Consider the following 25,282-nt stretch of genomic DNA (forward strand, 5'->3'; position numbering starts at 1 on the left):
CTGTGCGACTTGATGACGCAATCAGCCTAAGTCATATATACCCAGGGAATCGCTGCTCGGGCCAGCGTTACCTCGGTGGCCACAGGTCGCTGATCTTCTGTTTGGCATGCGAGGGGTCCCAGGTTCGAATCCCGGGGTACCAAGTGAATTCTCTCTTCACCTTCACCTTCACCCTCTTCACCTTTTTCGTTTCTTCTTTCCCTTCCAAAAAAAATCCATATCTTCAATATGAAAGGTCAAAATTTATAAAATTTACTTCGAGGACTGTTATATATCAAACATGTGAAAAATATAAAATTTTAATAATTCGTCATAAAATTTGTATTACATCGTGAATTTCAAAAAATGTAAATTATTTGATATCAGAAAGACATTCTTCGTATTCAGAATGCAATTCGATATGTCTGATGGGCTCTCATGTCCCACAAAAAATACTGTCGAAACGCTCAAAACGCTCATTCCAGATCCCTTAAGCTAGTGATAAAATTGGAAAAAATGACGCAAACCGTCTTGAGTTACATGGCATATCAGTTGGTCGGTTCGTACCGAAGTTGATCATATTTGTTAATATTCATGCGGCAATTCCCCAAAACGTGAACCAAACCAAAATACTATTGCCATGTTCCGTTTAAAACAGCTCAACGCGTAAGTTCATTTAAATTTTTTCTCGCATGATCTGATCATCCACAGGCTCTGGATCTGGCCAAACTGTATACATTATTGATACTGGTATCCGCCACTCACACAACGACTATGGTGGCAGAGCTTCATACCATTGGGATTACCAGTCATCTGTAAGTATCTTGTCAAACCGGGGATCGGCCCTATTCGCTACTTGCACGGTTCCGCCATTATGCACTATGTGCGGGAGAGCCTCGAACTGGCAGCATACATGAAAGGAAGAATTATGTAACCTTACACAGAACGTTATGACTAGTTCAATTCCCATTCATGTATGCTGCCAGTTCGAGGCTCTCCCGCACATAGTGCATAATGGCGGAACTGTGCAAGTAGCGAATACGTTATAATTCGCCGTCGTTGTAGCTATGACCTGACCTTTGATCTGACCCCTGCAAAATATTCACCTGGTCATGAGGTACACCACATTTCGCCATAATATATTCTAGAAACGCTTGCTGTTAGAATAAGAAAAATTTTAATTGTAATTATTGCACAGGTCACGGCGACCCTGTGACCTTTCCGGAAAAAGCCGAGTGGCAGGTTTTTCAAATAAATATTTTCTGTGTAAAAACTGTACCATCAGATAGGTAATGGAATATATGAATATTAACTGTACATCTATCACAACAATTTTTGATAACAACTTGCGTCACAATTGATCTAGTATAGAAGGTAGATAATTTATTTAAATCTTATATACGCCTTTTTTTTTTGGAATTAAGTGAAAATTAATTCTGTAAAAACTGTATTTTTTAATAATTTTCACATTAGACCCGACAAAAGATTACCGTTTTGTTGTTATGATAATCTAATCTTTTGATTTTGTAAATAAAATTAGGGGTCTAATGTGGATTTAGGATGCAAACTGGAACAATCCAATGCCTTGTCAAAATCATTTGCTTCAAAATGGAGTTCGGATGCACTTTGTAATACAACTTCCGCCACTGCGGGAAACCACATGCACAGCAGAGCACATGGCCGATATCAAAATCGATTTTATGTATTGTGTATGTAGGCCTATTCATAGGACCCTCGTATTAATTGTCTCTATGCGCTTGAGAATTCAACAATATAAATAATGGTAGCTTTATTATAATACACATTAATGTTTTAAGCAGATAAAATTCCAAAATATGATGCAGTAATGAAGTTGCGATTTATTAATATTATATGTATAAATTTTCACGATGACACTATCAAGTTCTTCGTGGTCGAGCGGTCTAAGGCGCTGGACGTATGGTATACGTGATACTAGCCAAAGCGGTGAGCCGTGAGTTCGAACCCCGCCTCTTCCAAACTTTAAAAGAATAAAAATAAAAATTTTACTTTTTAAAAATTTCATATTGGGGAAATGTGACTGGGAGAATTTATGTATGGCGTGGAGTGGTGTGGTCATGAGGTTTGTTATCACCTTGTATGCAATGAGCAATTGACCCAGTGATCCTTTCAAAAGTTTAAACGGGGAAAAAACTAACCACTAAATTTGGATATCCAGAGCAACAAAGAAACACTAACCAGTAACCGCGAAATATCATTTTATAAATCCAAGACGCTTAAACTATAAATTAGATTTAAAAAGTAGAATATATATTCTATGATGTCAAGGTCACTGGGAGTTTTTGCCCTGCGGGCCCTTTTATATTGGAGCGCACTTGGAGTGTTTAGTCAGGGAACTTAATATATTATCGGAAATTGCCTCTCACGCATGATCGCACACAGTGAATACCCCCGTCATACTCCATGGCAAGTGGCAACAGGCAAGACCTGAGACCATAATACCTTAGGTATTATCAAGGGGGTGACACTAGATTCACGGTTGTTCTATTATCAACGCAAACCTATGACATATCCCGCTGGCTTGCTACTTAGAAAATGAGGCCAGTTATCGATCGGTTATGAATAATTAATTTCGATCCCTTGATCATGTTAATTAGGGTTGGCAAATAACGACGCTGTTAGTTTTGCGAACTCTGCCTGTTGAATGCGAGTAGCAAGCTTGAAAGAGCGCCAGCTAGCAGAGCAGGGAGCAATCCGGTGATGGCGTACTAGTATTTCCCATCAGGCACCCTGTCAGGCACCAGTGATTTGTTTTTTACAGAAAGTCTACTAATTTGATAATCAGTCCAAGAGAACGCCAAATATGGATCAGGAGTATTACATAATAATACCCTGCTATGACAATAGCTGCACTAGGTTGATCGTATAATCTCCTTATGTGGTTAGCATGGCTGGGCCAGGAAATCCACAAGGTCAGCCAATGTATGTACATGTATTCGGTACATGTGCCATATCTTTACAATAAATTTCTGGTTTGTTTTATTTCAAAACGCAACATTCGATATTCTAAAGCTTGGTCCAAATCCAAGAGAAGAACCAACTCTAGTAATTTATGTGGTTTCAAATTATATCAGACGTTGCCTTTTGATAGAAATGGTGTTTGTTGATGTGCACAGTTTCCCATTAGATCATAACATGCTGTTGTACATCCAAGGTCAAAGGTCTTTTAATCCATATTTGGCGTTGTTCTGGGACTGATAATGAAATAACCTTTCGCAATGATAGTAATGTCGAAATTAGGAATTGGTGTCAATAATACGACGGTAGTGTATCACTTGAATTTGATACGATATCCAGCCAGCGATTTAGCGATAAAAAACCTTTGACCACTGACCTGACCTACCGTCACGTGAAGCGCCATATTCGTTTGTTTTCATTTCCTCGTGTGATAATAAATATCATTCAAATTATAGTTGTCGGCCGTAAACGTAGTTTATTACTGCCTAAGAAGTTTATTTTTAAAAACAAGTAAATAATCTCACAACAGATATTTAGCTGGCTTAGTAGTCTTGCACTGTGCTTTTTAACCGGGAGGTACCGAGATCGATTCCCACCTCTGCCTACAATTTTTTTCAAGCCTGGGAAATAATAAGTTTATTTGGCTTCACAACGCTAAATTATTCATGACTTGCCCAACCTGGTGGTGTAAAGTACTCCCCATAACATATGAATATTAAGCAATAACACAGTGGCTAATTTAAATAAGAATGCGGCACATGCAAATGAGGGATTGCCCTCTCCAGGAATTGCTTCATGGTATTCAGTATCGAAGTTACGTAATGTTACTATGTCAACGGGATCACGCGCTAGAGTAATGAACCACGATCGAAATGATCACCACATAAAGTATATGGCACTCGAAGGCATACCAAAGTAGCGTGATCCGGTAACCAAGAGAATTACGTAACCACTTCGATGCTGAATTATGGTCTCAGGGCAAGACGTATTAAGGGCGTACTACACCCATATATTGGTTTGATTGGTCTAAAAAATATTTTTCATTTATAGCTAGGCGATATATGCACGGATCATGTGAAATAAAAAATTATGAAAAAAAACCCGTAAAAGTGTCCTTTTTCACCTATTTGTCTTAAAGTTGATTGGTTGATAAGGACGCTTATTTTTTTAGCTTAGCGATAGTACCAGGCGTCATAGGAAGCGCAACACGTGACGTACGAGGCTGGCGAAGATACAGGGCTGACGGCCCCATTCAAAATACACGGTTAGCAATTACAAGTGGAAAATTAACATACTTGCAGTGGGGTACTTTGTCGAACCCCGACGGTTTTAGAGTAAGATAATTTTGCTTTGACACCACATAACAAATTTAGAATTGTTTGTGAAGATTTCATAATTATGTGTTAATCCAATGGCAATACCGATTGTCGATCTAGAGCAGTCAGGGGGTGGGGGCCGAATTTTTAGAAAAAAATAAAATAAAATGAAAAAAAAAATATGGCCGCGGAGCGCGCTTGCGCGACGAAGGGGGTTGTCTGAGGGGGATGTTCCCCCTCAGAAGTAAGAAACTTGTGCAAAATGAAGATCTAATTGAGTGGTGGACAATTTTGGCACTATAGGCTAGTGTAAAATTTTAGTTGAAACTAGCCACAAATTTGTAAAATTAATTCCCTATAAATTATGTTAACATAGGAAATTTGCAAACTACGCTGTCTGAGGACGGATGTTCCCTCCTGAGAAGTTTGAAAAATTTGCAAAATGAAGGTCCAATTCAAGCCATTTGGTGCATAATTTTTACACCATTCAAAACAATTGCTTTAAAAAAAAAGGGCCCGAACTCAATTTGCAAAATTTGAGATTCGTAAACATGGTTAAAGCCGTGCATAAATCGCCGGGATGAAGTCGGTAGGAATAATGACTTTGGTGGCTAAATGTGACGGACCCTGTATCGGCGGGGCCGCACTAGTAATTTGCACAGCCCAATGCCTGAAATAATCGCAGGCCATTATTATAGGACCCATTTCCAATCGACCCGACTACTGCGGGTTTTTATTAAGCATAGCCCTACTCAATTACGTGAAATTTAACCTTCCTTTTTCTCTTCCTTTTCTCCCCTTTCTTCTCCTTTCCCCTTTATCTTCTCTTCTCTTCTCGCCTTTCCTCTCTTGGGGGGGGGGGTGGTAGCGGGCCAGTCGGCGCTCCCCCCTGAATCCGCGCCTGAAATGAGTAGGATGTGTTTGTTCAGGGGATGCGGGGTACGTGTGGCTGTAGGCCTACCACATTAATGAACTAAACTTACTCTTCGTGGGATTACGAATCGTAAACACAAACAACACAGGTGATAATAAAACCAGTAGCAAACATCACTTTAATCAACTAGATGCAACAAGTTTACAACTTTCATTTTAAAGCCTTAATGTACGATCCGATCGGCGTTTTAAATTTTTAGATTTTTCTTTTTTTCTTCCAAAATGATAAAATAGTTAAAGGCCCATTCAGTGATTTGCTCATCCAGACGATCGTAAAATCATCAAAATTCAGATTTCGGTACCTTTGTCATTGTCATAGATGTGCTAAACATAGCCTATGCGAGTGGTTCAGCCGAAAGACATTTTACACGAATCTGTAATTTAGATACTGATAGTATCTAAATTAGCTACTGTGCATTTGAATGGGGCTTCAACCAGTGGCGTAGCTTAGCTGGGCGATTTTTTTCCAGGGGGGGGGGCAAATCCACCAAACAAAAATTTAGCCGCCCCTTCCTCAACAGCCCGAAAAGGTTGACCCAATTTTTTTCCGGTGGTTTGAGAAAGTGAAGAGAGAGAGAGAGAGAGAGAGAAAAAAGATTATAGGTGCTAGCGCCCTAAAAGCAACACATTTGTGCCCAGACGTATTGAGGGCGACGGTCATGTTATCCAGACAGAGAATGCCTTGATGCGCCAGGCATGTCAAATTGCTGAGTGAATGTGTATAAATCCCCTTACTGTATAGGTAATAAGCTAGTATATTTCGTGTTCCAGTTTGTTATAACAAAAAAATAAGTATTTTATTAAATATATTATTTAAGCAACTAAAAACATCATTTAAATAAATTCAATAGAGTTGCTGATCGATTACCAGTAATAACGTGCAAATAGGAAGGAGAATTTCAGTTTCCGAAACGCTATTCATCGAGAGGTACCTTTTGTTCGAGACGAAGGACTTCCGCCATTAAATCGGTAACTGACCTGACAGCGTATTAACCATGTTAACGCTATAATAGGCAGGCTATTGTCAATAAGTGATGAAACGAAAGTCACGTGAAAGCGCCTACACACGCGTGAGGTACCCTTTGTTCTAATCCTACCAAGGGTGTGATTGAGTTGTCGCATTCACACAAAACAGAGGTTCGCCTACAATACAAACCTATTGGAGCGCCCAAATTGGTTTGGGCGCTCATTTGATTATACTCGGTGAACACGCTTTGCTCTACCATTTCGCTACGGACAGTTCAGTAGTGAGCAAAGTGTGCGCTCTGTGTGGCGGATATAGGAATCTACACAAGTAAGTTATCTATATTGTTTGCCAATAGGCCTACATATAAGGATTTGAAGTTATTATGATATCGCTCTTAAGGACATTAGCCGCGGTCCACATCGTGTTTTATTATGTACGACGTATATAGGCACCGCATATGTAGGACTGGCAAGCGAGTCTACCCTGGACCTCAATAATGTGACATATTTGCTAATAACTTGAGAAACATATAGCCATACTACAGGGTTCAAAAGAAATAACTCCCCCTCTAAAATTACAAAACATTTCTTTGCATAACTTGACGTACATTTGGTTGATTTGAAAAATTTAAAAACATGTGAATAGAGGAATCTTTTTGCTACTCTTACAATTTTCTTCTTTTTGAAAATCATTTTTGTTGGTAAAAAATTATCATATTTTCCAAAAATGATGCTTTCAGAAAAAGTTGCACTTTTCAATATCCTATAGGCCTACATGTAATGTACAGAAACGTTGTCGATATCAACGTGATCAATGTTTTGATTGATTTAATTGTTGGTCAATGCTCTTCAATTTTATGTAACCGATTACTCAGTCACCCATGCATTCATCTTTCAGTATAAAACAATGATTCATTGACCTGAATTTTGACATGAATGGGGTTTCAGTCGGTGTTTCAAAAATGGTAAAATCACTATAGGAGTAGAAATAAGGTTTGTAGTGTGATGCTTATTTCGTTCGTTGGCTAGAAGAGATGAAAACTTTACTTGCAAATGATAGACTGAAACAGTAGCAAATATCAATAGCAACGGCTCTCTTGAATAAACGCGTTCATGACAAAGAAGAAAATGGCCAACAGAGATTGGAGGTTGGAAATCAGCATCCAGCCAATTAACTGCATGCAGCCAATCTCTTGTGGTCACGTCATGAATGTTACACCTTTATCCAATAAAGCCATCATTTAAAATTAAAAGGCAAGATGCTTCAACCGACCAAATACAGGTAAATGTTCACACTTTTGGTCAAATGTATGCGCGGAGAGCTCATTTCTCCTTCCTAGTGATTTTATCATTTTGAAACAACTGCTGATTAAAAACTTCAAAGAAAATCAGATTTTACGTCAACATTAAGTTCAATAAATCTTTGTTTTGCACTGAATGATGGTTGCATGGGTGCCTGGAGGATCGGAGACATAAAGCTGAAGGAAAAACCAATAATTAAATCAACATTAACATTAATATCGAGAACGTTTTGTACATAATGTGGTAAAGTGCAACTTTTTCTGAAAGCATCATTTTTAGAAAATGTGATTATTTTTGACCAAAATTATTGTTTTGGCAAATGAAACAACTTTGGGAGGGTTGCAAAACAATTTCTCCATTCACAGCTTTTTGAATTTTTCAAATCAACAAAATGTATGTCAAGTTATGCAAAGAAATGTTTTGTAATTTTAGAGGGGGAGTTATTTCTTTCGAACCCTGTATTTCTGAATCAATCAATAAAGCAAAGCAAATCACACTTGTAGGCTTATAATTACACCACATTTCGCCATAATACATTCTAGAAACGCTTGCTGTTAGAATAAGAAAAATTTTAATGCTAATTTATTGCACATTCTAGGGAAGCGTGGTTACCTTTTTAAAATAACCGAGTGAGAGGGTTTTCAAGAAAATATTTTTCCTGTCAAAACTGAAGCATCCTCTGTATAAAAGAAAATATGAATATTAACTGCACATCATATATAACGATTCGTGATACCCAATTGTGGCACATTTGATGTCGTTTATGAGGCAGAGAATTTTATTTCAATTTTATATACGCCAAAATATTTTTTTAATTGAGCAAGAATAAGGATAGAAAAACGTTGAAAATTATATGTATAAATAACATTAGACCCGGCAAAAGATTACTGTTTCGTTTTTATGGTAATCTAATCTTTTATTTCCTGAAAAAATTTTTTGGGTCTAATGTCGAATATTCACATACTTGATCAAAACATCGAACGTGTATACAAGAAAATGGTAGGTTTTCCTCTATAGTATTTTACTGACCATGGAAATGTACTGAGACACAAGCACGTGTCAAAATCGATATAATGTATTGTCCATATAGACGCCCAGTTATCATGCTTATCGTTGGATTTTTTTGTATAAACCACGCAGTTAACAACAATTGAGCGCTAATAATACACATAAATGTTTTTATTTGAAATAAAATTCCAAAATATGGTACGTTTTCTTCCTTTGCTTGTCACGTGGTAGGCCTATGTTGAAGTTGCGATTATATCTTCAAATAAGTTTCAAATGAATTCCAACAAGACAAGTGGCCGAGTGGTCTAAGGCGCTGGGTTCATAGTGTGTACAAAGCAGTACGCCGCCGTGAGTTCGAACCCCGCCTCCGCCTTAATGAAGTAAAAGTAAAAGTAAAAGTAAAAGTAAAAGTAAAAGTAAAAGTAAAAGTAAAAGTAAAATGTGGCCTATAATACTATATTAAATATAAATGCGGACCAACCGATGCAGTCGATACGCCCAATGTATGAAAAAAAGCACTTAACAATAATGTCGCCCAATTGAACAGCTGTAGGTGTCGATCGCACGACTTCATGAATATTGATTGGCAACATTTTCCAATGTCAGCGCTCAAATCGGAAACAATAGAACAATATACCCTTCAGTGCGTTGTATAGGTCTATCTGTGTAACTACTTTGCAGTATATGTTGTTATCATGGTTATAGGCCTATTCAATTATGTCAGATGGCTAATATCACAAATATCCATTTTAAAAGCCAGGGGCAGGTGAGGGAGTGAAGGAGGGTCGAGGGGGTGAAAAGAGGAGAAGCGGATGGGTAATCGAGATTAGAGGGGAGGGGAGGAAGACAAAAAGAAAGGAAGAGGGGGAGAAGGAGAGCGAGGGAGTGAAAGGCCACTTAAGTATAGGCATAAGAAAGAATAAGTGCAGGGAAAGGAAAAGAAAGGATAAAGAAATTCATAATATTTATTATTATAGAAACTAAGCATATAACAGCACTAGGCAGCCATTCAATGATGCCAAAACCTTTATGCGGTACGTAATTAAAACACCCAGTCAGATGTATTTCACACCTGCCAAACACAAGTCACCAATTAAGATAACTGGACGTTGAATCGTGGAAGGACTCCTGGAAGCGGCAGCTTTAATTAGCATGAGGCCGCGTTGATATGTAAATAGCGTATTGCTATTTAAATTTGTGCCCAGACGTATTGAGGGCGACAGTCATGTTATCCAGACGGAGAATGGCTGCATATGCCGAGCATGTCAAATTGCTGAGTGAAGGCTGATAATCACCTTTCTGTATAGGTAATAAGCTAGTATATTTCGTGTACCAGTTGGTTATAACAAAAAATTAGTATCATATTAACGCGGCTGTGTACTCTAGCCATTGTTTCTTTCTCAAAATTTAGTTTTTATGATATGTTTGTACCTTGTTATGTTTTTTATAAATACAAGGAATGAAAATTCAGATTTGTAAACTCCAACTGCAATATTTTAAGGATTTTATTTCACTATTCCACTCGTGTTTGAAATTGAAAAGGAAAGAAAATCTTTGTTGTACCAGCAAGGTACACGCGCGCAACAACTCATCGCGTTGCGTATCGCGCAATTTGTTAACGCACAAATACGCGACGCATACGCGACGCTTATCTGCATGCGCGGCGCATCTTATGGAACACCACGGAAGCACTGATTTCACAAAAACCTAGTGGTCAAATGGCTCCGTTTTAGCTGATAAAATGTGGTTTTTTTCAAGTTCTTTCCCCCGATTTAAATGTCAAGTTATGAATGGATTTCGCTCAAACTTCTCAAGGGGCTGTGGATTTACCCGATGTTCACGTAATATAAGTTACAAAAACGAAAACTGTCGCATTCTCCTGTGAGATTCGATGAAAGTGCAAAATGGGACCACTTTAAACTTCAACGGCCATTATTTCAATGTTCATTTTCTCCGTAAAATGACGATTTAGGTACACGATAACTCAATAAATACAGCATCTATAGGTAAGCAAATATGATCATCGTAAAAAGCATGATCGACTCAAGAAACGGTTTTCTCATTTTTTATATTTTGGTCTATTTCCGATTTTGGGCATCATTTTGTGCAAATAGGCGTTTTTGAATTTTAAAAAGTTCATTTTGATGGCTTATATGGTCAATATCTCAAAAAATAAGGCCAATATCAAAAAAATAAAAAACCGTTTTTGTAATGGAGCCTCAAGATTGAGCTAAAACAAAATAAAATATTTTGGAAAGAGTGTTTTTTGTTATGATGTACCTAATAAATATTGCCAAAAACTCAATTTTTGTGATTTTCTTCAAAATTGTTGTTTTTACCCCAAATCTGTATTTATATTAAGATTTATTGATGTCTTGCCTTCATAAAATGTATACTTTTATATGTTTTGCGCGAATAATTACAAAGTTATTGCACTTTTACTACATGCATGTCTGAGAGTACACAGCCACCTTAAATATATTAAGTGTATAAACTTTGAAATTTACATGAATTTGAAGAGCAGAGCTTCGAAATCTAGCTAAGTCAGGTGGTGTGAAATTCTGCTGCGTGACCCCTCTGCGTGGTAGAATTATATTCATAAAACATTGAATTTAACAGATATCATGGGCAGCCAACCACGATTTATCAGCATTTAAAATATATGTTAATTAACAAAGATAAATAATAAAGAGTACAAATGGCAATTAACTAGTAAACAAGCCTGAAATCTTAAAATGTTGCCACGTGATTTCCCGAACACATGATATGTCAACATGTGACCACTATTCAGATTTACCGTAAATATTTGGAGTATTGTTGCACGGCTTGCATAGTCGTATAGTCAACTGTGCATTTCTTTACCTCCGTATAAAATCAATAATTCATGCTGGGAGCCAAGTAACATTCTGTCTGCTTAGTGCAGATTGGCATTTTATTTTACTTGAGAGCATAATAGAAATACATAAGACGAATAAGGCGCCATGATGGAAGGTCAGGTCGGGTATCAAAGGTTATTATAACTTCAAATACTACTTGTATTTCACACCTTGCCTCTGTCACATATTTCCTTCATATTATTGACAGCAAGTCCTAATTTTGACTTTGCTATTGCAAAATGTCATTTCATATCAAATTAGTAGACTTTCTTTGAAAAAACATATCACTGGTGCCTGATGGGAATACCCGTCCGCCATTTCATGAAACTGGATCGATTTCGCCTGGTTTGTGCCCAGATGTATTGGGGGCGCGCTATACTCTCATTGAACAGGCAAAGTTCGCAAAACAACAACGTTGTTATTTGCCAATATCAATTAACATGATCTAAGGGGGCGAACATGAATTATTTCATAGCAGTACGACGGCAACTTCGTGACCTCTTGTTCGACAGAAAATTTATACGGGTTGGTGAACACGAGTTACGTAACAAAATGTTGAAATTTTATCCGGCAAACACGTTTTATCAAAATAGCTCCAGAAATGGAAGACACGGGTCGTATATTGCTCCATTTATGTACCCTGACCACAGATAAGATATCAAACATTTGAATACATGAATACAAAAGCCACCTAAGTCCATGCGAAGTTATTTTGAGAGAAAAACCCGTGTATCATTTTAATTCCTTCAGTTAGATTTACCTGGTCAATATGGTAAGTTTTACGTGCAAATGAGTGGATTAACCTGTATTAGGTATGACGATTAGCATTTCAGGGACTTCGTGGGGTTCATTTTAAATTTTGGACTTAGGTGGTTTTTGAATCATATACAAAGACAACAATGTTAGAATGAGATTACCACTAGTAAGATAATACAAAATAAAGCACACAGGTATGTATAATGTTGATAAGCATTCTGCCATGTAATATAAACCACACACTTTCCTTTATTAAACCCATTTTTTGTTCAAAAGTCATTCTCTAGCAATGAATGTGTTACAAGTGGACTTTTATACATACTGGATTTCAATCAATGTGTTACAAGACTCAAATCATGGAATTGGGTGATTCTTTCATACATGCTATTTTCACATGCCCAATAGACACAGAGAATGAATTTGAGTTGTTCTTTCATGCATATGACAGGCCTATGTATAGCAACAATTTCCCATGCTTAACTCAATTTGGCCAAAGTATGGACTTAGGTGGTTTTTGTATTCATATATTCATTTGTGTAAAGCAACAAATAACTTGTAAAAGTTGAATTAAATGGAAAATAAAGAAGCTTGAACATGTCCAAAGTAGCTCGGAAAATGAGAAAAATTGCATGTCACGAATACAAAAATGTTCATATCATCAAGCAAGAAAAAGCGCCGGAATAAAAAATGGGTGTCATGTTATAGAATAACTAAAGTTAGTTTGCCTGAAAATTTTATGAGTTTTGGTTGGGGTATATTCTTAGTCGTATATTGAACATGTTGAAATGTTTATCTTTGTGCGTGACTACTGTCACGCGATATATTGTACGGCCGATGTTTTTCCTGCAAAGAAACTTTCATTGCCAATTGTCCATTGTTGGTTATTTACCTTGAAAATAATACTCCTAACGTTCAAACAATTTTAAAGTCAGCATAAAGGTTTGTGTTACATTATTTGGACGGTGTTAATTCCTTCCAGAAATTCCTCCCATACACTGCTTATCACGTGCAGATATAGGTAGTGTATGTGCTTCGTCCGTGATTCGGAAGTCACGTAAAGCCGTTGGTCCCGTGTACAGGAAGAGTCAAACCCTGTGCACGTTAAGTGTCAGAGCTATTCGAAAAGAGAAGGGGGACCATCCCCGGTTCTGATATCTGCAATCAATCCTAGGTTCCAGGATCGTGCATAGGTAAACTGTGCACGTAAAGCCCGTGCGTTGATACTCAACCATTTGAGGTAAGCACGTATATGGAAGGAAGGAAGGAAGGAAGAAATGGAATACACGAGTGAGCCATGAGTGGGAATAACATTGCTATTATTACCGTATCTATCAAATCACTAGTATGGCTAGCCTTAGTGGTAAATACCGGGGGTTAATATTTGGACGTTCGATCCCCGGGTTCGATCTTGGTTCGAACCCCGCTAGCACCTCTTTTTGATTTTTGATTTTATTTTAACTCATTTTTTAAAATCCTAGTTTTCATATTTTTATTATTATACGATTTCGGGCAAATTTGAAGTTTTGTTATTCCAAAAATTATAACAATATTTATAATATTAATAAATAACTGTCAGGAAGGTTTTCACATTACATTTGAAGCAGAAGTAGCGAGATAAAATGAAAGAAAACACCTAATATCTTGACCGCTTTACTGTGGTGTTCTATGGGGGATTAAATAAGACATCAAAGTTAGTTGCTCTATCTAGAAAACGAACTTGGCTGATTCCAATTAGGTGTAATCATGGTAATCCGAGGTGTAAGTTGGACATTGTGTAAAAATGACAAATATGCCAAAATATTAGGTTTGAAATTCGTGCATCTCGTGATTTAATATACAGGGTGTAACAATAAAATTTGTACAATTTTGAAAATAGAATGACACAAGTATGCCGGCTATTTTTTGGTTTGATATTTATATGTCTATCAAGATAATTTCTTTAGCCATCAGATAAGCTTTGTTGCAATAAAATCGTAGGTATACAAGTGAAGATATAGTCAATTATGTAACCTAGTCTTAAAACCGCTTGTGCCACTTTTGTCCAAGTGTTACAAAAGTGACTGAGTAGAGTTGAACCATGGACCAGTTGGACGGTGCTCTTATGAAAGGTCGATTTAAACAATAGGGTATTCGAAGTGGTAGAAATGATTACATAATAGAATATCTCCTTGAGTTTTTGAAAGTCACAACTAAGCACTGACATAACAACATCATTTACTAGAAATCGTGGCTGCAGCACAACACCTTCAACCCCAATTCACGTTAGAAGAGCGTATTCTTATGGTTGTGACATTCAGTAGCACATGGAGTCAAGCAGAAACCATAAGATTGTTTATAGCTCATTTTCCAAACTCACTACTTCCATCAAGGCATACAATTACATTATAACTATGATAAGTATTTAAAATTTGTTGACAGAATGGCAATAGTGGTCGCCCCAGAACAGCTAGAAGCCCAGCTGAACTTAAGTATGGGTGCAAAAACTGTTCTCAGTACTTTTACCAATGATATCTCAGGGATATGAGAAAATTACTTTATTTATAAGATAATTTGAAAGAAATTTCATGACTCCATTTATAGATTTTAAAGAAATATCATATTATTATTAAGTTCATGGTAATTATATGAATATACACCACTTATTTATTATTCTTTTGTGTCAGTTCTTTGATGTTCAATGCACGATAAGCACAATCTACGCGGTTCCACGCTAACATGGCAAAAGTGGCCCAACACGTTTTCTGGACAATTTATTTAATCGGACATAACTTGAATCCAAGCTAGTAAAGAAACCAACTAAACGTCTTCTTTTAGCCAAGATATTACTGATTCTATTGCATATAACATTTGTGCCGTAACTCTTTTAGTTTTTTCCTGAGAAGTCAAAATGTAATTGTACAAATTTTATTGTTACACCCTGTACTATGCATAAAAGCTCATAAAATATGTTGTCGATAGGGGAGGGGTCTAGTCCAATTAAAAAATAGTGAAAATCTGTTTTGACGTTCCTTTATTTGATAAGCCTATATATAATCTTGAACTTTTAAAAATATATATAAAGGGGCATTTCGTGATCCACAGCCTCATCCCCCACTTTTCTCAAAAAAAAAGTTGAGATTTTTATATCACTGGAAACCTCTGGCTACATAATGTTTATATACAAAATATTTCTTGCAGATTAATTCGTTTAGCAAAGATATCGTGAATTTTGAATTTCGTTCTGGTGCACCAGAACGAAATTACAACGTATTGTCTATGGAGCAGTGTAATACACATAATCATGCATAACTCGCAAACGCAATATCGGAATCAACTGAAATTTTGGGAATATGCTTTTTTCGTGGATATCTACTGAAAAATGACATAAATAGAAAATGCTAGGATCACGAAATACTCCTTTAAGTTTGACATGCTTTATTTGAAATTATTTCATATTGAAAGCAACTGAACTTAAATGCAATTTTGCAAAAAAGATATCAAATCGAATGTAGGATTAGGCCTAAACATGAAATTGATCAATATAACATGTTGTCTCGGTCCCAGCCGGTTTGTGTTCCTCCGTCATTAAACAAACCGTTGCATGCATTGAAGCCCGACACTGATCATGCTGATTGACAGCAATTCTCAACCAGAAGATTTTTTTCTGACGATGATTAGCCAATCAGAAAAGACGTACTATGAGGTTGTCGCCCGACGGTTTGTTTAGTGACGAAGGAGCACAAACCGGCTGGGACCGAGACTATATAACATGTATAATAGACAGCGCCGGCTGGGATACATTTCGTGAAGCATCGTGACACTTGCAACGTGCGCTAACGACACGAGGACTCAAAGACCGCAACTTTTCAACCTACGACTAGGTTATTCCACCGCTCATTTTCGCTGAAAATTTAATACAAGCTCAGGTTAATTAATGTTTATCATAACAGAAAAGCATTAGACCGGCGTTTCCCCAAAGCTGTAGATATAACCATTTTAGTGATCGTGACATGCATTTTCCTCTCATTTTTTAGGCTACTTCGCGCACCAAAAGCATTCATTTTTTCCACAATAATTCAACTTTCACACGTTATTCTTTGCCGTATGCTCATGTTTCATATCTTATCTATGGGCTCAATATAGAAATAAAGGGAGAAACGACTCGTGTATTCCATTTTTTTAATGTTTTCTGAAAAACCGTATTTGCAACCTGATTTTCAACATTGCGTTACGTAACAGCAGAGGTCACGCCGGTAAAAATTACCGGAAGTGAGCTAAGTTGCTGTCGTACTGATAGGATTTGCGTTGCTAATAGAACTAGTGGCAAATGATGGTCATAGACCAAAAACCTAGGTGGGGCGTGTTGGTGTTGTGGAGGTATCTGACCCCTGCAAAATGTTCCAAAAATGTTCCCCTGGTCATGACGTTTGTTGTCACCGGGTTTGAGTCCCTTTCTCCTTACGGATGTCCAGAAAAAGTAATTTTAAAATTTGACCCCAGATGACCTTTGACCTGACCCCTGCAAAATGTTAAAAAATGTTTCCGTGGTCATCAAGTTTGTTGTCACCGAGTTTGAGTCCCGTACCCCTTACAGATGTCCAGAAAAGACGTTTTAAGATTTGACCTCTATATGACCTTTGACCTGACCCCTGCAAAATGTTCCCCTGGTCATGAGATTTGTTGTCACTGAATTTGAGCCCCATACCCCTTACAGGTATCCAGAAAGTGAATTCTAAGATTTAACCCCAGATAACCTTTGACCGACCCCTGCAAAGTCTTCCAAAATGTTCCCCTGGTCATTAAGTTTGTTGTCACCAAGTTTGAGCCCCGTACTCCTTACAGATGTACAGGAAATGCATTTCTAAAATTTGACCTCTGCATGACCTTTGACATGACCCCTGCAAAACGTTCCCCTGGTCATGAGATTTGTCGTCACCGAGTTTGAGCCCCATACCCCTTACAGATATCCAGATAATACAATTGTAAGATTTTACCCCTTAATGACCTTTGACCCCAATTCTGTATGCAAGTTATAGGCGTGTGGTATAGCTGATGCATATATGCAAATGACATCATTGTACTATATGATATGTGACAGAAGAAGCATTTTGAAGGTATTTGGTTAAATACTGGAAATGCCCTCTTAATGACCTTTTGACCTCAATTCTGTTTAGACCCTATGGCCACTGGATATAGCCGATACATATGTGCAAGCACAGACCATAGAACTTTCTAGGGTCTGTGGTGCAAGTGACATGATTGTAGGGTGTAACATGTAGGAGGAGAAGCAATTTGACGTTATTGTCAGAAAGAAGAAGAAGACAGAAGAAAGATCGGATAGCAAAACAGTACCTAGCTCGGGGGGTTGTAGCCTAAACCCACCAGCTAGGTAAGAAAGATCGGATAGCAAAACAGTACCTAGCTGGGGGGGGGGTGGAAATTCCCCATCTAGGTAATCAACATGATCAATGCTCATCATATGCACATTATAATATCCACAACAACAGTGAACTTCTGAATGGTGAAATCGGAGTAAGTGGCTGACATCACTTGCTTGGAGGTCAGTGAAATTAGAGTTATGAGTGGGTTGCAGCAAGGGGTGGTTTTATTACCCAATTGGGAATCAACTTCCAGCTGCATGTCTGATTCTACTTTTGATCTGTTCTGACCTTGCTCACTATATAGTATACTTCCATGATTATATGTGCAAGTGACATAGCATTTTGAATTTGTTACCGAGTATGAGTTTTTTTGTACCCAAATTTGTCAAAGGTTATTCAATGAATATACAAATATATTGGGGTTCAAGAACTGTGCCCTGATAGATGAGTTTCTGTTGCCAGCCAGTTTGCCAGCGGAAGAAAACGACTAAAAAACCAATACCTAGGTGGGTGTAAACCCACCTAGGTAACAACCGTGAATTTAGTGTCACCCCCTTGGTTGAATATTGATTCGCAACATTATATATTATATGTCAGCGCTCATATCGGACACAATAGAACAATAAACCCTGTAGTAAATAAATAAATGTCAGCTGGAAGCAGTTCAAATCGTGACAAGCCAAAATATAAAAGCGATAAATATGTTCTTTCTTTCTTTTTTTTTCTTTCTTTTTTATTTTTTTTTTATTTATTTATTTATTTATTTATTTATTTATTTATTTATTTATTTATTTATTTATTTATTTATTTATTTATTTATTTATTTATTTATTTATTTATTTATTTATTTATTTATTTATTTATTTATTTATTTATTTATTTATTTATTTATTTATTTATTTATTTATTTATTTATTTATTTATTTATTTATTTATTTATTTATTTATTTATTTAGAACTGAGGTGAGGATTGTAATGGGCATGGAACCCATTGTGCCGGAACCGCCGCGGGTTCGATCTATGGTATTTGTGAGAGCTGTAATCTTAAATCTATCCGTGTACTCTCTTGCCAAGGATCTGGATCAACCACAAACATTGTAAACGGTACGCATTTTTCAGTCTCAAATCTTTGATATTCATCCATCAACATACACACCCACCCAGGTAATCATTACATTACCTACCCACACACTCCATCCTCACACGATGTAAGTCTTTGTGTCATTTTGGTTCCAATGAGCCATGAAGATTAAACATGAGTTTCTCAGTACTAATATTTATTTTTACTGAATAAAGCTATATACATGATATAGGTGAATATTTAGCTTCATTCCATTGTGATTAGTACAAAAATGGCTAGACTTCTATATAGACTATTAGCCCCCACGAAAAAGTAATAGAGCGTGTTTCTACCCCGGGTTTCTACAGGCACTCCGCTAAGTTACCGCTAAATGGATAACGCTATCTTACCGCTATCTTACCGTTTAACCTGCTGTTTCCACAGAGAGGTTTTTGCCGTTGGCGTGTTCATACCGTTTAATCTGAATGAATTGTTTTAAAAGTGTATTTTGTCTTACCTTTTACTGTAGTATGGCCAGAATCTTGCATCGTAGGCCTAGAATTAATGCTAGAATGGATTGTTTAATGGTTGATTATTGCTAAATAATCACTTTTTGTTGTTATATTTTGCAAATCAACAGAAAAGTTTTACATTTTTTACAGTTTTTCACTATTTTGTGGCATTTACAAATTTCCGTGAGCAAACCCCGAATTCCGTGAGTTTTTCTGTTTTTACGTATCACGGAGAAATTGTGGCTTTAATAGTTTGAACTTGTTATTTTGCCCAGGCTGTCAGTGGCGTACCGTGGCCGCCCCAACCCCGGGGGGCTGAAGAAAATTAAATTTTCCCGCCCCTTCCTCAACAGCCCGAAAAAGTTGACCCAATTTTTTCCTCGGTCGTTTGAAAAAGTGAACAGCAAAAAAAGCAGCACATTTTCATGTATAGTACCATTTTTTCAAATTTTTTGATGCTTTTTCAAATTTTTCCGCCCTTTTTTATTTACTAATTCTTTTTGCCGCCCCTTTCGTTTTTGCAGCCCCTGTTTTTGCCGCCCCTTCTTCTTCCGCCGCTCCTTCATTTTGGCCGCCCCTGCTTTTTACCCCGGGGCTGGCGCCCCAATGCCCCCCCAAATAAAATACGCGCATGGCTGTTATTAACGTTTTTGTCATGTCATCTGTCCAATTAACATGTTGATTAACAGCCATTTTGTGCAATAATCGGCAAGTTACCGCTTCGGTCTGTTTCCACAGAAAATCTACCCGCTTCGTCAACGGCAAAACCCTTGGCGAGGTTTCCGTTGGCGATGAAAAGGCGTTGCAAAAAGGCGTTGGAGGCTGTTTCCACAGGAGTGATTAACGGTTCCATACCGTTTCCAAAACGGTATTTGGCTCTGTAGAAACACGCTAGTCACCATAATAGAGCGTGTTTCTACAGAGCCAAATACCGTTTCGGAAACGGTATGGAACCGTTAATCACTCCTGTGGAAACAGCCTCCAACGCCTTTTTGCAACGCCTTTTCATCGCCAACGGAAACCTCGTTGGAGTAGGTTTTTGCCGTTGACGAAGCGGGTAGATTTTCTGTGGAAACTGACCTAAGCGGTAACTTGCCGATTATTGAGCAAAATGGCTGTTAATCAATATGTTAATTGGACAGACGCCATGACAAAAACGTTAATAACAGCCTGGGCAACATAACAAGTCCAAACTATTATGTAAAGCCACAATTTCTTCGTGATACGGAAAAACAGAAAAACTCACGGAATTCGGGGTTTGCTCGTGGCACGGAAATTTGTAAATGCTACAAAATAGTGAAAAACTGTGTAAAATGTAAAACTTTGCTGTTGATTTGCAAAATATAACAAAAAAAGTGATCATTTAGCAATAATCAACCATTAAACAATCCATTCTAGCATTGTCATTCAGATTAAACGGTACCGGTATGAACACGCCAACGGCAAAAACCTGTCTGTGGAAACAGCAGGTTAAACGGTAAGATAACGGTAAGATAGCGTTATCCATTTAGCGGTAACTTAGTGGTGCGCCTGTAGAAACACGCTCATAGGTACCGGTACGAAGTACCTTCCCTTGCTTTTTTATCAAGTTGGGTTGTGTGCTGGTTGGGATATGTGTTTGTTTGTTGTCTTGTTTAATTGTAATACTTTGGGTTTGAACTGTTCTTTCTTTCTTATTAATTGTAATCAGTTTCCTCTTGTGGCAAACAATCGAACCCCATTGTGTTTATTTGTTCTTGTGCAGGATGCGTAGCCCCATTACTTGTATTATGCTGGGGATACGATCAGTAATGATCTCCTGTACTTGTGTACTTGCGTAATATTTGTGTGGGTGTATTGTATACCTCTCGACTGCTCACATCACTGCACATTAGACCCAGTTTTAACCACATTATCAGTGGAGGCTGGTAGCCTGATTGGTAGAGCGTATGTTCTAGAGATCGGAAGGTTGTGGGTTCGAATCCCATGCCGGCACATTCCCTTGCGTTTTTTTTTTCAAGTTGGGTTGCGTGCGGTCGGGATTTGTGTTTATTTGTTGTCTAGTTTAATTGTAACACTTTGGGTTGGTAAACTGTTCTTTCTTTCTCACGAACTGGTCCTTAAAGAGGAAGCCCCGCTTGGCCAGTTCTTCTGTGAAGAACTGACTTACACCTGTTACTTTGATGATAGACATAACAGAATTTACATGAATACATTTTAACCTTGACTAATTCCCTAAGGATCTTAGACCAAAAGTGGGGCTTCATCTTTAAGCAAACAAAAAATGTGTTTTTTTGCAACCATAATATTCAACATCAAAACAGACTTATCTAAGTAGACCATAGACCAGTATATAGGCTCTAGACCGTTAAAATTTAGTTCTCATCATGTGACCATATGCTGTACAGTACCCTGAACAGTGATGTTCGGCATCATCATGCGATATGAACACACGAATGAACCTCTCTACTTACTTGGTCCTTGCGGTTAGATTGGACCGATAACAAATAAGACACACACCATAGTTGTAACGAGTTGACAGTCATGGTGGTCGAGTCGGGTCATTTCTATCAATAGTTCGAGTCGAGTAGGAGTCAAATGACTCGAAGCTACTCGAGTCACTGTACAAACTCTATGAATCTTCAATTGGAAAATGTCAAGATCTGAGTCGAGTCATTTAAATTTTGGGTCTGAAATGAGTCACCACCCCGGGGTCACAACTCGTTACACACCCACACATATCCCTCCCTCACCCCCCACACACCCCAATCCCCAGGCTGATTACGCCCCTGATTTGACCTTTTTATGATTATTTTCAGGTGTCAACTCTATGCCCAACAATGGTGGTGTAGGCTCAATGTCTCTTGGTGGTGGTGCGTCCAGTTCTCTTGATAATGTCGTTAACAATGCCGTAAACCGAGGTATTGTAATGTCTGTAGCTGCCGGCAATTCCAACGCTAATGCTTGCAACTATTCCCCAGCCAGGGAGCCATCGGTAAGTCATTGATTTGGGTTCCCACTTTCATAGTCTGAAACATCGGGTATACAATAAACATGTTCAATGATTAAGTATCATACTAGCTCATACTAAAGTATTTGAGTCAAGTCGTCAAAATTTCAACAGTGTGCCAACAATGGTGCAAAAGTAAACGTAGATATTTTCCAAAATAATTAAAAAAGAAAATTTTGAAAAAACTTTGCCCGTTTATATATACCAAATATTTTGACGACAAAAAATGAATACAGGATCGCACACCGTCATCGTCCCTATATCTTCGTGTTAAAAATTGCCGTGATAGTACGATGAATCCTCACGTTTTTCAACAACTACGCATGGTGATTTTGTTCGAGATAGGCCGTGCGACTCAGGCTAAGCATACAATTTGAGATTTTGAGAGCCTGCCACACTGTTTCTATTCTATGTTTTACGATTTTCGCATGATCAATATATGGCTGGCCGTAACCGCCACAACGTGGAGCTGCTACGCGTAGCTTACTTTTCGCTTCGCGGAGCTAAATTGACCAATCATGTTAGATCTTTTCATTACGCGGAGCCAGTGGATGCATCCTCGTTCCAGAGAGAGAAAACTCTTGCCAAAATTAATGTTTACTATGGGGATTTTAAATGAATCGATTGTAAATAAACCACGACCAGTTGTACAGGATCAATACCATTGTTTGATTAGTGTATAGTCAATGTTACCTTGCATGCATGTGTCATGTGTGTGGCGTGTTTGTTTGTTTGTTTGTCTACTGTGTCAGGCCAGGATCACTGACACCCACGGTACTGATACTCTCATACTATCACGGTGATCATATTGTTGAATGTTGTTGACTTTAAAATAATCATGATGCAGTCATGTCTACAGTAGAACTCACCACGACCTTTGAAGGACTTTGAAGGACCCTATTAAAAGCTATTAAACCAAGATAACACTCAATGAAAACAGCTCAACTATGTTACATCAGATCTTCTCTGGTTAAATACACACTGCACTTGTGTCTGTTTTACCTGTGCAATGAGCAATGAGCTGGTATTATAGTTTCAGTTGGGTGAACGATTATAAAGCGAACGCAAGGTAACAATACTGTGGGCTTTTGTTTACGAAATGAGACAATAGTCTGCTTATTGTTAACCATCGTTCTTGAAAATGAGAAGCTTAATGACTTAACACGGTTTAGAAATAATTTCTTCATATTTTTTGGTACAAAAGTACCAATATTTCCAAACACCTAAATTAGCTAAAAATTTAGGACATGTTACAAAACTATATTTTCTAGAATTTCAGAGAATACTTTAAATATTGGCCGGTTATTTTTTACACAGTGACGTCAACTAGGCAATGGACTATACTTCTAACATACACTATTTGTAGAGGTCACTGAGTATTGTGTATAGGAAAACGGACAGTAACTACAGTATGTATGGCCTACTACTAGTATATAAAGTAAATCCGAACTGGTTTGCAGTTTGCTGAAGGTCGAATTCCGCAGGCCACACCGCGCAAGTTATACAAATTAGCTCCCGGCGATACACTGCAGATCGCAGAACTGTGTGCATGGTTTACCACCACTCTGCCTAGCTATATAAATTTAGTTATGTACAATACTGTATGAGTCCCGGTATGAGTTTCTTATGAGTGCATGTCCATCTTAATAATAAGTCGGTTCGTACTTTTCATAAACTAATTGTTGAATCATAACTTTCGTGACCGAGGATATCTTGCAACTACGTGACGCTCGTCTGGCAAATTCTTAATGAATAAATTCGCTTCACGTAATGAGTAAGTCGTACTTGATTGGTCAGTTTTACCTCCGAGTAATGAAAAACTCTAACATGATTATGATTGATCAATTTGGCTCCACGGAGCAAAAAGTCAGCTACGCGTAGCAGCTCCACGTTGTGGCGGTTGCGGCCTACCATATCAGTATCCCATATGATATTTCTATTGCAAGAAAATTTTATTTGTTGTCAGATAGATCACAGGTTTTATCTTAATTACACTAACTGGAAATTAGATGCACTAATTAGTGAGGACCGGTATTTTGCTGTGGATATGTTTAACTGCAATTTTGCGGTAAACTTTTGAAATCCTGGGTAAAAATTGTGATCATTTCAACTCTTTGAGAAAATAATTAGATAAAGGAATGCACGTAGAATCAAGGTGCAATACAATGTACATTATTGACACACTATCACTCTCTTTATCTACGTCAATAATAGAATATCGATTTCAATCGAATTGAATACATTGCTCAGTTTTGAGTTTGTAGTTGACTACTAAGCGACCTAAGCGATCGATTGCTAGCCAATCAGATAGAACTCCTTTTCTTGCGTTCGGTGAAATACCACTCGCCCGTCGCTCACCAACGGAGTATTAAATTTATATTTATCGTATAGGACGTCGACACTGTGGATCGTTGATTTACCAGATTGCTGATCTATGTCTGCGGCGCGTACACGTTTCGATATTTGTACTATAGGTGTATAGCCTCGCCGGGGTCATATAGACATAGACCTACATCTTTGTAACAAAATTTCAATTCTGTATCGTCGCTTTTTGGAGCAGCGCACCCCAGGCGCGCTCCCTATTTAATTTCACCAAAACAACCTACAGACGAATGGTGGTTCTCCGTGACTTTTTTTGATACACCATTGAACAAACACGCGATAAATGAGCTTAATATAAAACCAAAAATGCAGTGTAGTCTCATCCTCGCTCTGTATTTGCCACTATCAGAAACAGCACGACATAAACCGACTGATAAGGAGACTGTATAATCTCTGTGACAACATTTTTGCGATACCCTTAAAGGGAATCTGTACCATAAACCAATCAATGGCTATATAGTTGCAGTAATAATAAAAACGACAAACAGTAAAAGTCCCAAGCTTATATACGTCCAAATAAAGGAGAAAATCTTAATTCCTTACGACGATCAGCGGTGAGTTTGCGATCCATGGTGGCTGCCATATTGATACCCGATGTATTTTTTATTACGCTGTAACGGTACCCCGATTTTGAAACCAGCGAAATCCGTGCCACAAGCCTCGTCCCTCGTGAACTTTGGTGACACGAAGCGAATACTACAGTGCAACAGGGCATAAATGCCCTAAATTTAAAAGCTATATAATTTATGAACAATATTCACTACACATACAAAAATACTACTACAAGGGATTTTCAACATATAGGAATCTAAACAACCAAGTACCAACATGCACAGCTTTGTCCTT

General features: G+C 37.8%; 1 protein-coding gene across 1 annotated transcript in view; it reads left to right on the plus strand.

Moving 5' to 3' along the window:
* LOC140160162 (uncharacterized) overlaps window positions 1–25,282 on the plus strand; it is a 51,168-nt gene that overhangs the window by 14,205 nt on the left and 11,681 nt on the right. Inside the window, exons 5-7 of the mRNA XM_072183439.1 lie at window positions 691–794; window positions 18,456–18,597; window positions 21,864–22,039. Coding sequence (XP_072039540.1) covers window positions 691–794; window positions 18,456–18,597; window positions 21,864–22,039 — 422 coding nt within the window. The remainder of the gene's footprint in view (window positions 1–690; window positions 795–18,455; window positions 18,598–21,863; window positions 22,040–25,282) is intronic.

This window comes from Amphiura filiformis, chromosome 9, assembly GCF_039555335.1.
Source record: "Amphiura filiformis chromosome 9, Afil_fr2py, whole genome shotgun sequence".
Lineage (NCBI taxonomy): Eukaryota > Metazoa > Echinodermata > Ophiuroidea > Amphilepidida > Amphiuridae > Amphiura > Amphiura filiformis.